The 21,218-nt window shown below is 41.1% G+C and overlaps 1 protein-coding gene and 1 pseudogene across 1 annotated transcript; one reads left to right on the top strand and one right to left on the bottom strand.

The window, feature by feature from the left end:
* On the bottom strand, positions 1 to 5,559 carry LOC101177373 (annotated as a pseudogene).
* A 4,705-nt stretch (positions 5,560 to 10,264) lies between these two features.
* IAPP (islet amyloid polypeptide) lies at positions 10,265 to 17,367 on the top strand. Its single transcript, XM_003265584.4, has 3 exons — positions 10,265 to 10,385; positions 10,718 to 10,812; positions 15,622 to 17,367. The coding sequence occupies exons 2-3, from the start codon at positions 10,733 to 10,735 to the stop codon at positions 15,809 to 15,811; spliced, it is 270 nt and encodes an 89-aa protein (XP_003265632.1). The 5' UTR covers positions 10,265 to 10,385; positions 10,718 to 10,732; the 3' UTR covers positions 15,812 to 17,367.
* The last annotated feature ends 3,851 nt before the right edge of the window (positions 17,368 to 21,218 follow it).

Raw genomic sequence — 21,218 nt, 5'->3', positions numbered from 1 at the left:
TTAGATGCCTCCCTGAAGAAGACAGTGCCTTGGACAGTGGTGATGGTGGCTGGAGGCACCGGGTATCTTCGGCCAGTGCTGAGGGGGACTGACTGGGGATTCAGCTTTCTTGGGGAGCAAGGGCTGGGGATGTCGCAGGCCCCTTTGCTCATTGTTGCACTGGACACTTTTCAAGGGCTGCTGTTCTCTGATTTTCCTGTCTCTGTTGGGACAACTCTGGCTCTTAAGAGTGGCTTGTTGACTGCTGGCTGCATAGCTCAGCATTCTGCTGTGTTCTGAGTAGAAGGGGTGCCTGTGGTTGCAGGGAAATCCACAGACTGGGGCTTAAAACTGCTGTTGGTGCTGATTTCCGTTCGAGGCATGGCGCCTATGGCAAAGTGACATTTTCTTCTCCAGTATCTGTCCAACTGCTGTCATGAGCTGCTGAGCTTCAGCACTGCTGCTGTGCATGCATGGTCGGGTTTTTACTGTTTTTTGGCTCTCGGCAGTGACTGGTGCTGGCTTCCTTTTTTTCTTTGAAAAAATGCTCTGAAAAAATTGTTTGATGTTTTCTCCAAAGTGGCTTATTGAAGGAGGCTGTTTCTTTGATGGCAGTAGCTGGACGCCTTCATTCTTACGGGTGTCTTCTGTCTTCCTGCCTGGGGTAAGATGAGGAGTCCTCAATCCTTGAAGCATTTCTTCATCATTTTTTAAGCTGGTCTTCCTAGAGTTCTCCCTCTTGTGAGTAGGGGGAAACATCGGCCTTTGGCTCTTGCATGAGCCTTGACGGTTTGGGTTCCTGGGCACCTTGTGCCCCAGGTTGCTCCTTCTGGCTGCCATGAGGTCACATAGCTCCTGGGAAGCCCGCATGTTCCCAGTACGCATGCTCTGGAGATGGCCCTGGGGCACTTGAGAAGCCAAATTCTCTGAAGCATGGGGCAGAACAGATGCTTGCCCAGCTGGAAGGAGCGCAACAGTGGCAGAAACTTGAGGCTGGGTCTCTGATGTCGTGGCCATTCCAGGTTCAAATTCACTAACAACCTCCTCCCTAAGACACAGCTTTCTTGGATCTTGGGAGACAGACATTCTAGGGAGTAGAGAGCTTTTGCTGGTCCCTGGAGCCTTGAAACCACGGACATCCTCACTTGTGGCTTGGAGGTTTGCCAGCATACAGGTTGCCAAGGGGACTTTGGGTTGTGGCACTGCCTCCCTGGTCTCTCCAGCCCTTGAAGATTGGGCTCCTAAGCTCCGGCTCTGCTGGGTGCTGCCTGTGAGGCTGTATGTGAGGGGCTTAGATGGCCACCTGCCCTCCTGTCCAGCTGGAGGAGCCTTCAAGGGCCCATGACCTTTCCAAGATGGGATCCCTCGCGGGGCCCTCTGGAACTGCTTACATGCAGGTGAGGAGGCCTGAAGACTCTCTGGCATGTGAACAGATGCTTTGGTCAGCACCTGCTTTCTCAGACTTGCCATTGGTGGCTTTCCAAGGAACGTGTCCACCTCAACTTTTGAGCCAGCCCCAGATTCACAGGTGGCTGAGGAGGGACTGGCAAGCTGTACAGGGGACAAGGATGAAACCTTTCCCAGTTTAAAGCACTGAATGGGCTTGAGGACCCTGAGGGGTAGACCCCACTTGTATTTGGGCCAAAGCCTCGCAATATGGGCTCCCAGCACCTGCTGAGTGCACGGCTCATGGAAGGAAAGCTCCTGGGCTGTGTTCACACAGGCTTTCCCACTTTCCGGGGCTGCTAGATTGCTGGTTTTCACGTGGGTGCTGGACATGGGAAAAGCCTGGTTGACAGCAAGCCAGGATCGACGCACTCTCACAGGGATCAAGCCTTCGTTGGTCTGGCTCAACTTCCTGCGCATGTGTGCTTTCAGGAGGTGTTGTATATGATGCCTCTCTGTGTGTCTTAATAAATCGCTTCCCGAGTCACTCCTCAAGGGCTTCCTCAAGTTCCTTTGTGACTCCTCAGATGTCACCCCCAGAACCTTCCCTGGGAAGCTTTCCATGCCCCTGGATAGATTTTGCGGGGTCTCACCCAGAATTTGCCCCAGATGTGGGCACGGGTCCCTCTCTAGCTGGACCTTCACCTTCTGTGCCTCCTTGCTTCTTTCGCCTGTGGACGTGGAGGACTGCCAGGGCCTGGGTTTGCCCTTGGCCTGACTTGTCCCTGGCGGTTCATCCCGAAGCTGCATCAGATCCAGAGACTCTTGGATCCTTCCACGTTGCCCCATGTGTTGCTCCGGTTGTCTCCGGAGTTCAGGACTGACTGGAAAGTTCTCAGGCAGAATGGATGTCAGTCTTTCCTGGGGAAGGTTAGGAGTGGAGACACTAAAGATGTCCTGAGATTTTTGGACGCTAGAGGGTAAAGCCAACCCACCTTCTAGTTGTTTCCTCAACAAAGGCCGTTCAGGGTGCTGAGTTTCAGGTAGGGAGAGAGCTTGCACTTTATTCCGCGACGCAGGGCAAGCTACTCCAGTGTTCTTGATCGGGGATGGAAAAGCAGGAGATAGGACTGGGAAAGAGGATTGAAGATGGGCCTGAGCCTCAGCTTGAGCCGTAGGTGTGGGCCGGAATTGGGGTGTGGATGAAATAAAGGGTTGGGGCTCAGGCCCCACATGGGACAGGGGCTGGTCCAGGAAAAGCAGTGGGGACATTGTAATCTCCCTTTGGCAGGAAAGATGATTTTTGTGGACTGATGAGTTGCAGACGCACGAGATTCTGGTAGTCTTCTGCCACCAGGAGAAGGCAGAAGCTTGACTGTTCGAGCCGCCAAGGCCTGCGATGGCTGGGACAGAAGCCGCCAAATCCTCACTTGGAGACAAGCTTTGAGGGACGGTGCCCAGTGGAAGTGCCCCTGAGTCACAGTGAAATGGAGTTAGAGTGGAGTCCCGCAGGCGAGGAGCAGTGAAGCCGTTTGGAGGAGGCGGAGAGCAGGCCAGAGGATCAGGGGTGTGTGGTGGGTGAGGGAAAAGTGCAGGTGGCTCGGGTGAAGGGCATTCTAGGAGAAGGGAAGGTTCTGGTGGCTGGGAGGCACTTAGAGAGGAGACTGAGGTGGTCATTTGGCCTGGTGGTGGGGTGGAGGCCAGATCCTCAGGATGCTTGGTTCGAGGATCCGGGGAAGCTAACGGGGAGAGCATGGGAGCAGCGTCTTCCATAGGCTCATGAGAGGACCAGGAGGCTCCATCAGGTGCTCTTTTGCCCACCTCACCTGGAGGATCTGGACCGGAGAGCCAATTACAGTCACCTTTTTCAAGGTGTGGCCCCAGGAGGCTGCAGGAGACAGGAGGCACAAGCTGCAGCCAGGAGCAGGTGGGTTCGGAGGGCAGAGTGGGCGCTCGGGCCACAGCCACTCCACCACCCCACACCCTGACCACCCAATTCTCCTGCTACCCCTCGCCCCAGGGTTTTACCCCCATCCTCTGTCCCCCTGGTCTCCCCATCCCAGGTCAGTTCCAGGCTGCCTATGGCCCTGGGGTCACATCCCAGCCCTGGTAGGAAGGATGCAGGGAAGGGGAAGTGCCTCACCTCTGCAGTTGTGAAAGCAGGTCCCAAGTCTCCTCCAGGCCTCTGGGGCACTCTCTACAAGCTGGAAATCAGATCAGGTTAGGGCAGTGAGGGAGGGGCCTGGGATCTCACGGGAGGCTGAGTGTATGTTTCTTTAGGGAAGACCATGGGAAATTAGACCCTGGAACCCATGCATCTGTGTTCAAAGCTACATGGCCCCGACGGTAATAGCAAGGCATGGAGGACAGGGCTTTGTCATTCACAAAGGGCTTCCACACACAGGCCCCCCACCCCCATAGTCCTCACAACTGCCCTGTGTGGAAAAAGGACTGGGGTGGTCTCAAAGAGGAATCAGCCTTAGCAGAGTTGAACAGCTGTTCCCAGGGAGCGGGAGGCCCCCTCACCCCCCACCGCATCCAGGCAGGCATTGGTCTCCCCAGGACACACACACTGCCCCCTGCTGGGTAACGCTCAGTCCCTGGCCCACCATGGCTTCATTCCAGCATGGAATCTGAGAAGGACCCAGGGTTCTGATTTCCTTCCTAGGAGCCCACACCTCAGGTTTCTTCAACTGACTTCTTCAGAGTCAGTTCCCTCCCAGACAGATGAGATCAAATTAACTCTAGTGTGCCCTGGAAGAGCCTTACCTCTCAGACTGTTGTTTTTCATCCTGTGTCTGGGCCTCCCTCTCCACCCTACTGGACACTGGGAGACACGATGACGTGGGGAGACAAGATGACATGGGGAGACAAGATGACGCTGGGAGACAAGAAATGGCGAGGAGCTGGGACCAGCTCTCCCTCTTCGCCCCCAGCCCAGCCGCAGCACGCTGCACTCACGAACCGCATGGCTCTGTCTTGCTCAGGGAGCTCTGTGTGCTTCCTCCCACTCATGTTTAAATGGATGATAAACTGCTTTTCTTCTTATAAAAACAGGAAGAGGGGGCCGGGCGTGGTGGCTCACGCCTAAAATCCGAGCACTTTGGGAGGCCGACGCGGGTGGATCAACTGAGGTCAGGAGTTTGAGACCAGCCTGGCCATGGTGAAACCCTATCTGTACTAAAACTACAAAAATTAGCCAGGCATGGTGGCGGGCACCTGTAATCCCCAGCTACTCAGGACGCTAAGACAGGAGAATGGCTTGAACTCGGGAAGCAAAGGTTGCAGTGAGACGATATCGCTCCATTTCACTGCAGCCTGCGCGACAGAGCGAGACTCCATCTCAAAAAATAAAATAAAATAAAAATCACACACACACACACACACACACACAGAGAGAAAGAGAGAGAGAGAGAGAGAGGGATTTTCAATATGAGGTCCACCATGGACGCCATCAGTCCCTGCTCCTCTGCTCCAGGAACACCCAGGCTCAGGCCCGCAGGCACCACTGAGCTGTGAGGTAGGATTCTGCTTCCCAAGAGACCAGAGGAGACGCCAGGCCCAGCGGGAGGCCCTCGGGGGCCCAGCACAGGCCTCATATCACCCCACACAAAGGAGGCTGGGCCCCGAGCCACCTGCCCCAGGAAGGGGCTGATGAGCCAGGGCTCAGGGCCTGGCCTCGGACAGAGACCTCCCCTGTCTCATGACCAGAGACCTCCCCCATCTCATGACCAATCCTGGCTGCTGAGTCCATGGGTTTGGTTTTGCCTTCACGCCTCCTGCGCTCCCCCACAGATGGACTGAGATCTTGGGATGGAAATCCCTGTACACGATCTACCCCCTACCAACCCCTGGCTGCCTTGCCTCTCCCTGGAATGATGTTCTGGTCTCTCCTGAGACTTCCCATCGCAGAAGTCTCTCTCCACTGGATTTGGAAAAGTGGAACTAATAATAAAAAGAAAGGAGAGAATCAAGCTCTGTGGGTCCGGACTGAGGGCTCCTTACCTTTCTCTTCCCAGGCGATGGTGAGGGTGGGTCGTCACAACGGAGGTAAGATAAGTAGGGGAGTAATAGGAAGAAGAACACCAGGGCAAACACCAAGGTGAGGAGGATATCCAACACCCATGGTGTGGGGCTGGGGGTGTTTAGCGATGAGGCGCTAAGTAATTTTAGAGGAAAGGGAAGATTCTCCATGTGAATAGGCGCATTGCTTTCAAGCAACTGAGCTCTGGGCACCCCTGTGGAGACTAGGGACTGAGGCCCAGGCCTGTGTCACAGAGCTGGGGCCTTCACATCACAAAGAGCTCCTTTGTTGGGGAGGGGCAGTGGGAGAGGGAGGGGCAGTGCGGGGGGGGGAGGCTGAAGCACGGCCTCTCCCCACCCCCCAAGCCCGGTATCCCTCCACCCTCCCACCTTCCAGATCCCTCCTTCCCACTAAGTTTTGTCAGTGATAGAACTCAGCCAATTTTCTATTCTTTCTCCCTGGAACACAGATATTACCTGGTTCCTTTTGTCTGTTGGAGACGGTGGCTTGAGGTTACCTACTTTCTAGCCCTTGAAAATCTGAAGTTGACTGAAATTTTGGCTATGTACCAGGGATTTTTATTCTCAGAATCTCTTTCGTCCTCAACTCCAGCTTTCCCACACAATGTTTTTGTCTTACATCAATCCAGTGACAAAATGTAAATTTCTTTTACTCTTATTTAGTTTTGCAAATTTTGAATAGTAAATTTTAAAAAATTATTTTTATCTCTTTTTTTAATTTTTTTTTTTTTGAGACGGAGTCTCTCTCTGTCGCCCAGGCTGGAGTGCAGCCGTGTGATCTCGGCTCACTGCAAGCTCTGCCTCTCGGTTTCAAGCCATTCTCCTGCCTCAGCCTCCCTAGTAGCTGGGACTATAGGCGTCCGCCGCCACCATGCCCAGCTAATTTCTTTTTGTATTTTTAGTAGACACGGGGTGTCACAGTGTTAGCCAGGATGGTCTCAATCTCCTGACCTCGTGATCCACCCGCCTTGGCCTCCCAAAGTGCTGGGATTACAGGCGTGAGCCACTGCGCCCGGCCTAGGATTTGTTTTAAATAATACAGTGGGAGGTGGGAGGAAAGTAGGTAGGAATATAGAGTGAGCAAGATAGATCATTTGTTGATAATTGTTCTAATTTTATATACATTTGAAAGTTCCCACAAGAAACACTTTAAAATGTAAATAGAAAAAAGATGTACACCTAATATTCATATAATTCAAAAAATCTATTAAACTATTTTAGGATAGTGGTAGAGAAGAAAAGTGAGGAGAGCTGAATCTTTGTCCTCTAATATGGGATATCAACATATAAAATGTAAATTAATAAATCAAGAGTGTCCAGAGAAGTAAATATTTTTGAAATGTAGAAACAGCTAAAATAGTTAAAGAAATGTAGAAACAGCTAAAATAGTTAAAACTGAGTGCCCACATACAAATTTTATAAAATGTAAAAATTATTTTTAAAATGATATATAAAACATCTTTTACTTTTAAAATTTGATAGGAAGAAGCTCATTAATACATATTATGAATTATATCCTAAACTGACACTCATGTTTATCTTCAATCTCTTCTCATTTGTTCCCTTTATTTACGTCATCGTCAAAGCATGTTATGATTATGAATATGACTTGGAGTCATTTACTTCTTTAACTCTTCAGCAACCACCCTGGTCTAAGGCCTCATCATCTCACTGACATCACCTGCTAGTAGATTTCCTGTTTTTACTCTTGCCACCCTCTAATTCATTCCACAAATATCCTGGGACAGGCAGATGAAAATTTGTCTTTCACTCTACCCTTGAGTAGCTCTTTCACCTCAAGCAAGTGGCTCATATTCTTTGAATCTCAGTTTCACTATCTATAAATTAGAGCAGATGATAACCACCGTAGAGGTGTGAAGATGAAGTGAGGTATCACATATTATTCCACATCCAGACTGATGCTTTAAAGATGCGGGACAATTTTTCTCAAACTGTAATGTGTATGCAATCACTAAGGAAAGATCATTTTTGAAATGCAGATTTTGATAGAGTGGATCCAAGGTGGGGCCTGAGATTCTGCATTTCTAATTAGCTCCAAGGTGATGCAAAAGCTGCCAGCACCTTATTTACACTTTGACTTAGCAAGGCTAGAGGGGATACCAAGATAGTGATAGTGATGCTTGTTCTTTAGAAAGGAGATTATGCCCTTGTAAAGATAATCTAAATATCCGCATACCTTCACTTTCATTCGTGCTATAGGGAGCATGTAAACTCTGAAGCTATTTGAGATTGGGATAGATGTTGATTTTACTAAACATTATACGAGACCAGCATAAGGTCACATCTGGCTATAACAAAATCATTCAAGGTGTTATAACAAGATATACAACTTAGAGAAAGCAATTAGCAATTCAGAATATGAAAACATAGATCCTCTTTAACAAAGAAACAAATATCCTGGATCAGACAGATGAGAATTTGTCTTTCACTCTGCTCCTGTGTAGCTCTGTAACCTTAAGCAAGTCACTTATACTCTTTGAATCTCATTTTCATTATCCATGAATTAGGGCAAATGATAACCACCATAGAGGTGCAGAGATGAAGTGAGATATCACATATCAATTATATGACTGTGCCTGACATATGGCAGTCCTTATAAAATACCAGGTCTTCCTGTTCTTTTCTTAGATAGAAGATTTTGCTTATAACATTAGGGTAAGAGAGGATCCATTTTGAACGTTATGTTTGGCACCCTTAACATCTTAGAGGAAAAAAAAGTTATGAAAATAGAATAACTAACAATATAGGTAATAAGCAAGTATTTTTGTCTAAATGAACACTAGACCATGAGTCAGAAAGCTAAGCTTTGGTCCAGGATTCAGCATTAACTAGATGTTTAGCCCTCAAGGGTTCTTGGCTTTGTTCATGAAAGAGTTCAGGGGCACGTTGGAGGTAGAAGAAAACAGCTTTATTGAAGAGGCAGTGTTACAGCTCTGGCATTTATAACTCTGTGACTGCTCCTGCAGGGCAGGGCTAACCCATATGCAGAGAGTAGCAGCTTAGGGCGGTTTTGCAGTCATATTTATACCCACTTTTAACTACATGCAGATTAAGGGGTGGTTTACCCAGAAATTTCAAGGGAAGTGGTAGTCACTTTTGGGTCATCCAGTCATTGCCCCGGAAAGAGGCAGTAACTCCTGGGTGTTGTTATAGCAATGGTAAACTGACATGGCACACTAAGGGGTGTGTCTTATGGAAAGCTGCTTTCCATTGGCCCTGTTTTAGCTAGTTCTCAATTTGGTCTGGTGTTCAAGCCCTGCCTCTGGAGTCTAGTCCTGCCTCCTACCTCATATTCACCTTGTTAAGTACATTATCTTCTTATGGAAATGCATTATCCTTCCATTTCTTTTGTTTTTTTTTTTCTGTTGGAATATCAGTAAATTTCACAGAAATATTAAAATTGTAGCATCATTGAATAATTAGAACAAGGATTCTAAACAAGTTTATTTCTTTCCTCCTGAAATCTCTACCAAACACCTTCAAACAATGTTACAAAGCTTTTAAGAAGTATATGAAATCAATGAACTAATGTTTCTAGTTAGAGAACTTCAATTTTTTTAAGATTACACAGGCATGCACATTTTCACTGACAATTGAAATTTCTTTTATTTGCTCTACATGACATTAAGTTGTTATATTAATAACTAAGATACCAAATATAATTTAGAAATACAAAAAAAGAGACCAGGTGCGGTGGCTCACGTCTGTAATCCCAGCACTTTGGGAGGCAGAAGCGGGCTGATCACCTGAGGTTAGGAGTTCGAGACCAGCCTGACCAACATGGAGAATCCCCCGTCTCCACTAAAAATACCAAATTAGCCAGACATGAAGGTGCATGCCTGTAAATCCAGCTACTCTGTAGGCTGAGGTGGGAGAATCACTTGAACCCGGGGGGTGGAGGTTACGGTGAGCCGAGATCGCACCCTTGCACTCCAGCCTGGGCAACAAAGAGTGAAACTCCATCTCAAAAAAAAAACAAAAAAGAAAGAGAGAAAGAAATACAAAAAAAGAAAGAGCAAATTGGAGAAAATTTTAAAAAGCAAATCATTTTAAAAGACAAACTACAAAGTACTGTCTGAGCTAAGCCATTCATAATGTTCTCATGAAACTAACAGGAAACAAATCTTTCAAAATAATTGTAAAATTTCTGTGTATGAATGAATGGAAAAAGTCATCCAAAAACTGCTTGACTACATATAATTATGGATCTCTATGTAAGTGCTGAAAAATGAATTTTTTATTCATTTGGTTATGTAGCAATTGTTCATTCTAATTTTGTTTTGTTCCCTGTCATATCTCTGGTACCTAGAATAATCCCTACCAGACTAGGTCTTCCATTACTCTTATGCTTTTACATCTCCCCTCACCTCATTGTAAATGACTTTTGATTTCTCTTTTATGCCCTTTTTATACACCTTCCCCTTATATCTCCATTTATTTCTGAAGCTTCATGGGATTCAGCCATTGCGGTCCCTTGGGTTTAGATATGCCAAAAGTCTGTGATTTCTCTGTTTGTATATATGCACATTTGTTGTTATCCTTACCCCTTTCTATCAGTTCCTTACCATAGCATACACTTAATTCTTGAAAATTCACTCATGTCTTACAAAGATGGCAAATTCAAAATTTGCTGTGTATGACACGCCATTAACTGCACAAGGATACTCTGTATTTGCTACGTTAATATTTACTGATGAGTTAATGTAATAATGACCCATCTGCTTCTACTGCCTGTGAGGTACCTTCTATCTATAGGGATGGAAATTAATGACAGAGGCTCTCTGAGCTGCCTGATGTCAGAGCTGAGAAAGGTGTGAGGGGTATATAAGAGCTAGATTACTAGTTAGCAAATGAGGGGGTAAATATTCCAGTGGATACAAGCCTGGACTCTTTTCTTGAAGCTTTCTTTCTATCAAAGGCATTTGCTGATATTGCTGACATTGAAACATTAAAAGGTAAAGAATTTCCTATTTCTGGGAAAGTTTTATTTACTTAGAGAAATGCACACTTGGTGTTAAATTCATGGTTTATTCCAAAGAAAAGCTAAAGGGAGAATGTATTACAATATAAATGTTCAGATTGCTTAGAGAAGGAAATTGGGAAAGTAAAAATCTCGAAATTACTTGAAAAGTGGACAGTATTAAGGGACTATATCGATAACAATTTTGATCCTTGTAAATTACGTTTTAAAAAGATGTTTCTTTTAAAAACTAGGCTCTAATTTAAAATTACATCAATTAGAACTGTAAGAAATCTCTTGATTTCAGTGCTGTATTATTCTTTGCAGAAAATTTGAGAAGCAATGTGCATCCTAAAGCTGCAAGTATTTCTCATCGTGCTCTCTGTTGCCTTAAACCATCTGAAAGCTACACCCATTGAAAGGTTGGTAACTTTAAAATCCTGTTTCTTTTGTAAAGTGTGGGAATATTAGAATTAAATACTGTCAAATAACTAACAGCCTTAGATTTCTGACTAGATCATGTTTAAGAACAGTACCTTCAGCTATTCCACTGTTCCTTGAATTCTGTGTTCTTTGAAGAATAACACCAGTGGCAAATAGATATCTTTGATGGAACTTCTGACAGACAGGAATGGATAATTCCAGTTTTGTCAAGAAATATGCCCTTGCAACTTAGAGGGGCAAAGCCAGAACATGAAGCAGGAAAAAAATCAAAAAGTAGTAATTTCTCCTATATTAACCTGATACTGAAACAAACCAGAGAAACTTAACTAAAGCATATATTTTTATACCAAGTGGATTCTTTTTGTATATTTACTTAGATTTTTGTTTTCCTCAAATGTCTCTAGAAGTGTTAAAAACTTTTACATCTTGTGGAAATGGAAATGTATAGAAATAATCAGTAGCAAATTAATGTTTTTAAGAAATGAAACCTAAAAGAACTAGTTAAAAAGCCGTTTGCTGTTGGGGGATTTATTCTATATTGTTAGCTAGCTATTCTGTGAGTGAAACAGATTTATAAAAAGTTATTCTTCATATTACTTCTAAGCTGCTATAAACTTAATACTTTTTAAAATTACTTTCAGTAGGTAGCATGTATGTCAGGATTTCCTAGGAAGGCTTATTATGGAAGGTTTCATGTCATTTAAATGGTAATTAAGGAAATCTAAAAACTATGTCACTTAAAACTCTTAAGAGTAGTTACAATTTTCAAACTGAAACTTTAAAACTGTAACTCTCCATTTATTTAAAGTGTTATTAAGTTCAAATATGTGCATAAGTCATAAATAATATAGTGAGGATTTGTTTGTGCCTAAATCAGTTTTGCTCCATATAGTCTTATGGGACTGAACTTACACACTCTTTAACACCAAGGAGAATTAAGTTTACCTTTGTGAAGAGTGCGCATTGTCATATTATAACTCTTCTCATTAGAATGATCGTCATCTTGTCTTTGTTTTCCTTCGAGGTAGTTTTTCTTGGAAGCCCATAGCAATATGCAAAGATTTCTACAGCACCTACCTGTAATAAATAGTAAGAATCATTATCAGATGCTTTTTGTCATTTCAAGAGTTATTTAGTTTACAGAGTGTTCTTCTCAGAACTGACTGTAATTTTCTATTTGCTTTTTCTTGGATAAAAATAACTTTTGAAATGACGTAAAGTTTCTGATAAGCAGAATATCTGAATGATGACAGGAAAATCAGTAGTATTTCCTAGTATATCTGTTTATATCTTGATACTTTCTTTCAATAGATATAGAAATTTACTAAGCACCTTTACCCTCTCTTTTTTTATTTTATTTTGAGACAGCGTCTCTCTCTCTCTCTCTCTCTCTTTCTCTCTGTCACCCAGGCTGCTGGAGCACAGTGGTACAATCATGGCTCACTGTAGCCTGGACCTTCTGGGCTCAGGTGATCCTCCCACCTCAGCCTCCCAAGTAGCTGGGACCACAGGCACCTGCCTCCATACCCAGCTAATTATTTTATCTTTATTTTATAGGCAAAGGGTCTCCCCACGTTGCCCAGGCTGGTGTCAAACTCCTGGGCTCAAGCCTTCCTCCTGCCTCAGTCTTCCAAAGTTCTGGGATTATAAGAGTGAGCCACTGAACCCAGCCCATTATGTTTTTATAGATGTTTGTTTATTATGAAAGAAACTTCACTTAGAAATAGAGTAATATGTAATATAATATTACTTATTATAAAATTATTTTTATGTTAGTCTCACAATCTTTAACTTTGAATTATCAGAAATCTTGTAAAACATTCTTCAAATTGCTTTTTAATGTGTTGCCTGAAATGAGTATGTTTGAACATTTGTTAAAGGGGGTATGATTTATCATGCTGAGATGTTAAATCATGTACTATTCTACATATCTCACAGAAAGCTAGGAAAATCTATGTGGAAAATGTGTCAAATTTTAAACTCATTTTTAAAAATAAGACTAATATTATTCAATGTCATTTTCCTCATAAAATTTAATCATCTCATTTGAGATATTTTCAATTTGTAAATGTATGAAATAGGATAAAAGGATCACATACTTTCCCACCAACTTTTTTACACTCCCTTGAAAGTATCTGCCTATTAGGTAATCAAAGGATAGTTAAAAATATAATTACATAGATGCCAAGATGTAATCACTGGATCTCCCTGCAGGAGCTCACATGCTTCCACAGATGAATGTTAAGAGCTGAGAACAGAGACTCACTTTAAAGCCCTTTTGAAAACTCTGGAGAGACAATTTAAAAGAGAGGCAATTTAGAGTTATACTTTGGCTTATTGTCATCTCTGTTTAAACTCTCTTAAAGTCAAGAATTTCCATGTGTGTATGTGCCTGTAAGTGGTCAACAGCTTTAATGTTTGTTACTAGCTCGTATGTTACCTGTCCACGTAGTCAATGAGAAAAAAATGCCTGAAACCAGGGAGGTAATGCCTTTTATTAACCATTTCAGACATCTTTTTCCATCCTAAAGATTGCTTTAGATAGAATCTTGTATATGCTGAATAGTATATTTAGATGAAAAGTATTTTTTAGAAAAGCAATTTCACAAATATGATAAAAATATAAATGCTTTTACCATTTCTTCTAAGTGGAATGATGACCCATCTAGCTAACTCGAATAAGGTAACATTTTATTTAGAACAATTTTAAATTATATTATTGACCTTCCAACCAATTATCAAAATACCACTCAGCATTTAGCATATAAAGTATTTCACACTCTGCTTCAGTAATATGCTAATCATATCTTGGAACAGATATTACCTTTGAACCTTCTTAATTTGACCCATAATTTTCCTTTATTACTTTTTTTGAGATGTTTGGGCCAAATTCCCATTTTTACTGTTTTTCAAGAAAAGTTAGTATTTTAGAATTCAATGCAAATGTATGAAATTACTAATTCAAACCTTAAAGCATTAAATCACTCTTTTGAAATGTACATTGGTCATATTTACAGTACCTTCAAAAATAAATAATTGAACAGATAGTGTGAATGAGACTGACATAGATTAAATAATTAGATCCCAAAGTGGTTTCCTTTGCCCAGATAATTTGTTCAAAAATTTGTCAGCATACACTCACATTCAACACGCATTCAGTTCACCTAATGCTGTAAGAAGTTTTCTGTACTTAGGAGGAAATATGGGAGTAAAATTTAAAAAACAAACAGTTTCACATAAGATTATTAAATATTTACTCTTAGGCTATCTCTACTTAGAGACAGAGATAATGAAATACTCCCCACACAAGGTAAACACAATGAGATAAATCCATTGCATTTGAGTCCCAGATTATGCATATCCACTGGCTCCTGGACATGGAGTGTTTAGCCCTATAACTATTTCACTTTCCATTTACCCTAAGTTTCACCAATATTTTGATTTCTATGGAGCTGAAAACTAAGACATTTCTGTAACTTTCCTAATAATCAGCAAAGAGGGAGCAATGTTATTATTCTGAATCCATTTCCAATATCATTTTGAAAGCACATTGAAACAAAAGGCTGTCAAAAAAATGGAGTTGGTATACAAATAAATGTTTCAAATAAAAACGTAAGTTAAAATTAAATGATTTAATGTGTGGTTATGATTTCTGAGTTTATAAGTATTATTATGCACTTCTTCCAGGTGGCTAGAAAAATGTGATGAATATTAATACCATTGACATAAAAAGTCTTTTGGTTTTAACATTTAACATAGTCTTATCATTAAAATTCTTGAAGGTATGAGATCCAAGCAGGAAAATGTATTTATGCTAAAAGTAATAAAACTCTCACATTGCAATAGACTACTTGAGCAGGCGATAGATTTGATTCTTTTTGAGACTTTATGATATTCTCTTTTTTTGACATACTTTTTATGATATTCTTTTTTATTTTATTAAATTTCATTTTATTGTGGTAAGAACAAAGCATGATATCTACCCTTTTAACAAATTTTTAAGCATGGAATACATTATTCTGGATTATGTGTAAGATGTTGGGCAGCAGATCTCTAGAGCTTAGTCATCTTGCTTGACTGAAGCTTTACGCCCAATGGTTAGTAATTCCTTATTTCCCCATCTCCTTTGCCCCTGATAACCACCATTCCATTCTTTAATTCATGAATTTGACTATTTTAAATACTTCATATACATGGAACCAAGTGGTATTTATCTTTCTATGACTAGCTTCTTTCACTCAACCTAATGTCCTCAAGGTTAATCCATGTGTTGCATATTGCAGAATTCCCTTATGACATTTCTTGCATAACACTCCTGATTCAGTTATCTCAAGGAACTTAAAGATTAAGTAATTATTGCTTTATTCTTATTGGAAAGATGTAGAAAGAATCATTTTTAAATTTCCTCATATTTCAGATTACATATAAATTTTACATTCTAAATTCTTTTTATATATTAAAAAAATTCTTCAAGATTTTTAAAAATGTAAGACAAAGACACTGTTATTTTGATTATATGTAATGTATTCTGAATTTCCAAAGGAAGACTTTTAACTGAGAAGTGCAACATTGACTGTAATGAAAGATGTTACATGATTTTCAATTGTCATTTCAAGGTGTTAAAAAAAAAATCTCAGTCATCTAGGTGTTTGCACACCAAAACACTGAGTTACTTAAGTGAAAATCGTTTCTTTGGTTTTCATCAATACAAGATATTTGATGTCACGTTACTGGATCCAACTAAAATTCTAAGGCTCTAACTTTTCACATTTGTTCCATGTTACCAGTCATCAAGTGGAAAAGCGGAAATGCAACACTGCCACGTGTGCAACGCAGCGCCTGGCAAATTTTTTAGTTCGTTCCAGCAACAACTTTGGTGCCATTCTCTCATCTACCAACGTGGGATCCAATACATATGGCAAGAGGAATGCAGTAGAGGTTTTAAAGAGAGAGCCACTGAATTACTTGCCCCTTTAGAGGACAATGTAACTCTATAGTTATTGTTTTATGTTCTAGTGATTTCCTGTATAATTTAACAGTGCCCTTTTCATCTCCAGTGTGAATATATGGTCTGTGTATCCGATGTTTGTTGCTAGGACATATACCTTCTCAAAAGATTGTTTTATATGTAGTACTAACAAAGGTCCCATAATAAAAAGATAGTATCTTTTAAAATGAAATGTTTTTGCTATAGATTTTTATTTTAAAACATAAAAAAGTCATTTCGGGACCTATATCTCAGTGGCACAGGTTTAAGAACAAAGGAGAAAACGGTAGTTTGAACCTCAGTAAATTGTAAACAGCTAATAATAAAGTTATTCTTGACACCAGAAAATCAGTAATTGGACCGGGCGCGGTGGCTCATGCCTGTAATCCCAGCACTTTCGGAGGCCGAGGCGGGCAGATCACGAGGTCAGGAGTTCAAGACCAGCCTGACCAACATGGTGAAACCTTGTCTCTACTAAAAATACAAAAATTAGCCAGGGGTGGTGGCACATGCCTGTAATCCCAGCTACTCAGGAGGCTGAGGCAGGAAAATCGCTTGAACCCAGGAGGCGGAGGTTGCAGTGAGCCGAGATTGCGCCACCGCACTCCAGCCTGGGTGGCAAAGCAAGACTCCATCTCAAAAAAAAGAAAGAAAATTAGTAATTGTAAGTACCCCTGATAAGCAAGTTAGTAACTGTCAGTACCCCTGTTAAGCAATTCCTTTTTGCAGTAGACTTCTGAAATGATAGGATGCTGTTTTAAAAACAAAGGAATAAAATCCTGCTCCTGACTCAGTCAAAATATTTTTTAAAGTCTATTGTTTGTTGTGCTTGCTGGTACTAAGAGGCTATTTAAAAATATAAAACCGCTTTGTATCCATGGGGGTTTCATTGTGTGTTAGCAGCAGTGAGCTTCTGTTAAATGTACACGCCCTTTATTCGGTTTAAGTGGCTTTCAGCAAACCTCAGTCATATTCTTATGCAGGGTATTGCAAAACAACTTCTGTTCTATTAATCGTGTCTTCAATTAAAAGACCACAGACTTCTGGAAACTCTTTGCTATATAAGAATTATTTCTTTTGTTTAACATATTGGACATTTCTGGCCGAGGTTATGTGTATGATACACGTTTTTTGATAGCAGCTGCAATGTTGGACAGAAGATGAAGTGCTTTGCTTTGAGTCAGATTCTTATGAATAGCTGCTTTTCCCTGACTTTGAGTTAGGTAGCTTTGGAAGTAGCATTAATTCAGATAAACTGCCATCATGCTGCGTTATGCCATTTCTAAAGACACTCAACTTGTACTTTTTAAAAAAATAGAAAAAATAAGCATTTCAATCTAAGTGGAAATTTGACTCATTGACTTACATTTCTACATTAAAATTTCCCTTTATAAAGTGTGCCTTAGGTTACCAAATTGTAGAGGCTTTTGTTGGTGGTGGTAAGTGGTAGTGGTAGTGAGTGTATAGAGGCAGGGAAATATATTTATAATAAATTCTATGTCATGAATTACATATTGAAATAAATAGGTGAATATATAAATTTATATTTGTGATGCTCAATTGTTGGTCCTTCTTTCAAAGTGGACTCAAACCTAACATTTCAAATTGAATTAGGTACAATTAAATTATAATCTCTCAAACTTATTTGAAAAATTTCCCACAATAGTCTACAGTTTTATTGCACATCACACCTATATATGATATAAATATGTATAACAAAATATGTAATTTATAATATGTCAATTTATAATATCAACATTATATTTAGGTTTATAAATATTACATATATGGATTTGTTATTTAACATTATAATTTATTTCAACTCCCCCATCTCTCTTTCTAGTGTTAACAAAATTTTAATGAGTGCATATGATGTTCAAGGACATTGCCTATGGTAGCATACAATTCCCAGGAATTAAACAAGAATTATGAATAGTAACCCAACAACCTCTGGTGCTAGGGATTAAAACATAGAATGACTCTATAACACAAAGGTTATTATATGGATACAGCAGACATTAATCGTAGATTTTACTCTGAAGTTTATTCATTCAATTTCTTATGAAAGTGAAACATTTAAACAAATTCAGCATTATTTCCTTAGGTTGGTATTTGCAGCTCAGTAAGGAATCAAATACGTAAAGATTGAGAATACCTTACTGCCAGGGAGCTTACTGAGTGTATTCTCTGGTTTCTCACAACTGCTTTGTGAAAAAAATAATGAGAATAACTAAATTACTGTAATTGGAGGTACCAACAGGAAAATTTTGGTGACTACGTTTATCTTAACCTTTCTCATTGTGTCTAGTACATGAAATCATAGGTACCCTTGAGTAACCTGAGTGAGTTAGGCTTCCGAGTGCTAGAATGGGTAGCTAGGCAACCATGAGCAGGGAAGAGAGGGCCCCCCCAACCCAACCCACACCCCCATGCCTCCACTCCCCCAGCCCCCCGACCAAGAATTATCAGGCGACTATCAGCTGATGGTCAGGTGGTTGTTAAATTGTCTCTCTAAAATAATAACTGGTTGTAGCCAGCACCAGGGAAAGGTAGACTCCCAATAGGTAGGAAACACCTGAAACTGATGATCAGCAGCTTCCAGATAAGATCTCAGAAGTTGGGTGAGTGGGCTTAAGTATGTACACTAACAGACAAAATGACGGAGTTTAACTGGTATATGATCCCAAAAATAAATGCAACAAAAACAAAAATAAATAAATGGGTTGTAATTAAACTAAAAAGCTTCTGCACAGCAGGAGATACAATAAACAGAGTAAACAGACAACCCACAGAATTGGAGAAAATATTTGCAAACTACACATCCGATAAAGAACTTGTATCCAGAATCTAAAAGGAACTCAAACAAATCACCAAGAAAAAAATAAATAATCCCATTGAAAAGTGGGCAAAGGACGTAAATAGATATTTACTTAAAAGAAGATAAACAAATGGCCAACAAACATGAAAAAAATGCTCAACATCACTAATCATCAGGGAAATGCAAATCAAAACCACAATGAGATACCACCTTACTCCTGCAAGAATGTCCATTATTAAAAAGTCAAAAAACAGGACGGGTGTGCTGGCTCACAGCTGTGATCCCAGCACTTTGGGAGGCTGAGGCAGGCGGATCATGAGGTCAGGAGATGGAGACCATTCTGGCCAACACGGTGAAATCCCGTCTCTACTAAAATACAAAAAATTAGCCTGGCATGGTGGCGTGTGCCTGTAGTCCCAGCTACTTGGGAGGCTGAGGCAAGAGAATTGCTTGAACCCGGGAGGCAGAGGTTGCAGTGAGCCAAGATCACGCCACTGCCCTCCAGCCTGGCTACAGAGCGAGACTTCGTCTCAAAAAGAAAAAAGTAGAAAAACAATAGATATTGGTGTAAATGTGGGGAAAAAGGAATCCTTACATAATGCTAGTGAGAACGTAAATCAGTACAACCTCTATAGAAAAGAATATGGAGATTCCTTAAAGAACTAAAAGTACATCTACCATTTGATACAGTAATGCCAGTATTGAGTATCTAACCAAAGGAAAAGAAGTCACTATATGAAAAACACACTTGCACACATATGTTTATAGCAGTACAATTCACAGCTGCAAAGGTGTGAAGCCAACCTAAGTGCCCATCAACTAATGAGTGGATAAAGAAGATACGGTATTTACCCACTATGGGATACTACTCAGCCATTAAAAGGAATGAAATAATGTCTTTTGCAGCAACTTGGATGGAGCTGGAGACCATTATTCTGAGCGAAGTAACACAGGAGTGGAAAACTGAAAACTGTATGTTCTTACTTACAAGGGGGAGCTAAGCTATGAGTTATGCAAAGGCACACAGAATGATATAATGGACTTTAGAGATTCAGAAGAGGGAGGGTGAGAGGGGGCCAGGAATAAAGAACTATCAGTCAGATATAATGTACGCTTCCTGGGTGACGGGTACACTAAAATGTTAGAATTCACCACTATAAAATTCATCGGTGTAACCAAAAACCACTTGTACCCCAAAAGCTATTGAAATTAAGAAATGATAATAAATTTTTAAGAAAGAAAATGGCTGGTGCGGTGGTTCACACCTGTAATCCCAGCGCTTTGGGAGGCCGAGGTGAGTGGATTACAAGGTCAGTTCAAGACAAGCCTGGACAACATGGTGAAACCCCGTCTCTACAAAAATACAAAAATTAGCCGGGCATGATGGCGGAAGCCTCTAATCCCAGATACTTGGGAGGCTGAGACGGGAGAGTTGCTTGAACCTGGGAGGCAGAGGTTGCAGTGAGCCAAGATCATGCCACTACGCTCCAGCCTGGGCGACAGAAGAAACTCCATCTCAAAAAAAAAAAAAGAAGAAAGAAAGAAAATGAGCTGACTTATCTAAGATCACATAGTTAGGATGGATTCAGGATTGAGACTCAGGTATATTGACTCTGAAGTCCAGACAATTTCTCTACATCATGTCCAAATAAAAATATTTTTCTTTTACTCCCACTTTGCACTGTTTTATTAAATGTCAGACCATGCCAAATCAGTTTGTCTTGAAACTGGACACACAGGTCAGGCAAAAGAAGAATGGGACTAAAATAGTTATTCACCTTGTCTGATATTGAGAATAACAATATTTACCCTACCCATTATGAGATACTTTTGCTTTGTTTTATTTTGTTTTTTAAGGTTTTAACTGGAAGGAAGTTAAAAAAAATTCAATACACTTATTAAATATTTCCAACACTGAAAGATTGCTGGTAGCACATCTTTTTTTTCTTCCAAAATCCAAATGGGATTGTCCTATTTTCTTTGTTCTGTATACAACTAAGAAAATTTTCTTTTATGGTTCAGTAAAACCTTTGCCGACTAAATAGACCCACATCCTATAGCTGGTCCCTTAACGTCCTCCCCATGGAACTTTGGTCTGTATTTTCATCTGCCTCATTACTGCTTCCCTTGTGCATTAACCATCCCATACCCCACACTCACCTGCCTCCACGTTCTTGCTTATACAACTTGCTCCCTTGAAATATCCTTTCCTCACCTCTGGGATCAACACTGTACCCTGGTTCTGCTCAAAGACCACACTGTCCATGGAGCCTACCGTGATTCTTTCCATCATACATAGATAAGAGTCTTACACAGATAAGAGTCTATATAAATACAGGTTCTGAATTTACATAGACATTCATTCAGTCACCGAACATGTTTAGTGAGCTTATTTTTATATTTGATATGATATTAGTGGTTGGGATTTTGAGAACACCTAGAAGAGGTTCACAGGTTCTACCTTACTTTTTGGTTATGTATGCACAAGTGTTATTTCCCCATCCAGTCTGTAAACTAACTGAGATCAAGGATGTATGAGTCATCGCTGTAATCCCCACAACATTTAAGCCCATTACGTG

This window comes from Nomascus leucogenys, chromosome 23 (assembly GCF_006542625.1).
Source record: "Nomascus leucogenys isolate Asia chromosome 23, Asia_NLE_v1, whole genome shotgun sequence".
NCBI lineage: Eukaryota > Metazoa > Chordata > Mammalia > Primates > Hylobatidae > Nomascus > Nomascus leucogenys.
This window is presented reverse-complemented; position numbering and strand designations above follow the sequence as displayed.

Coding starts and splice junctions, on each gene's coding strand:
- IAPP (XM_003265584.4), top strand. CDS start 10,733: ATGTGCATCCTAAAGCTGCAAGTATTTCTCATCGTGCTCTCTGTTGCC. Junction 10,813..15,621: donor AAAGCTACACCCATTGAAAG/GTTGGTAACTTT, acceptor CCATGTTACCAG/TCATCAAGTGGAAAAGCGGA.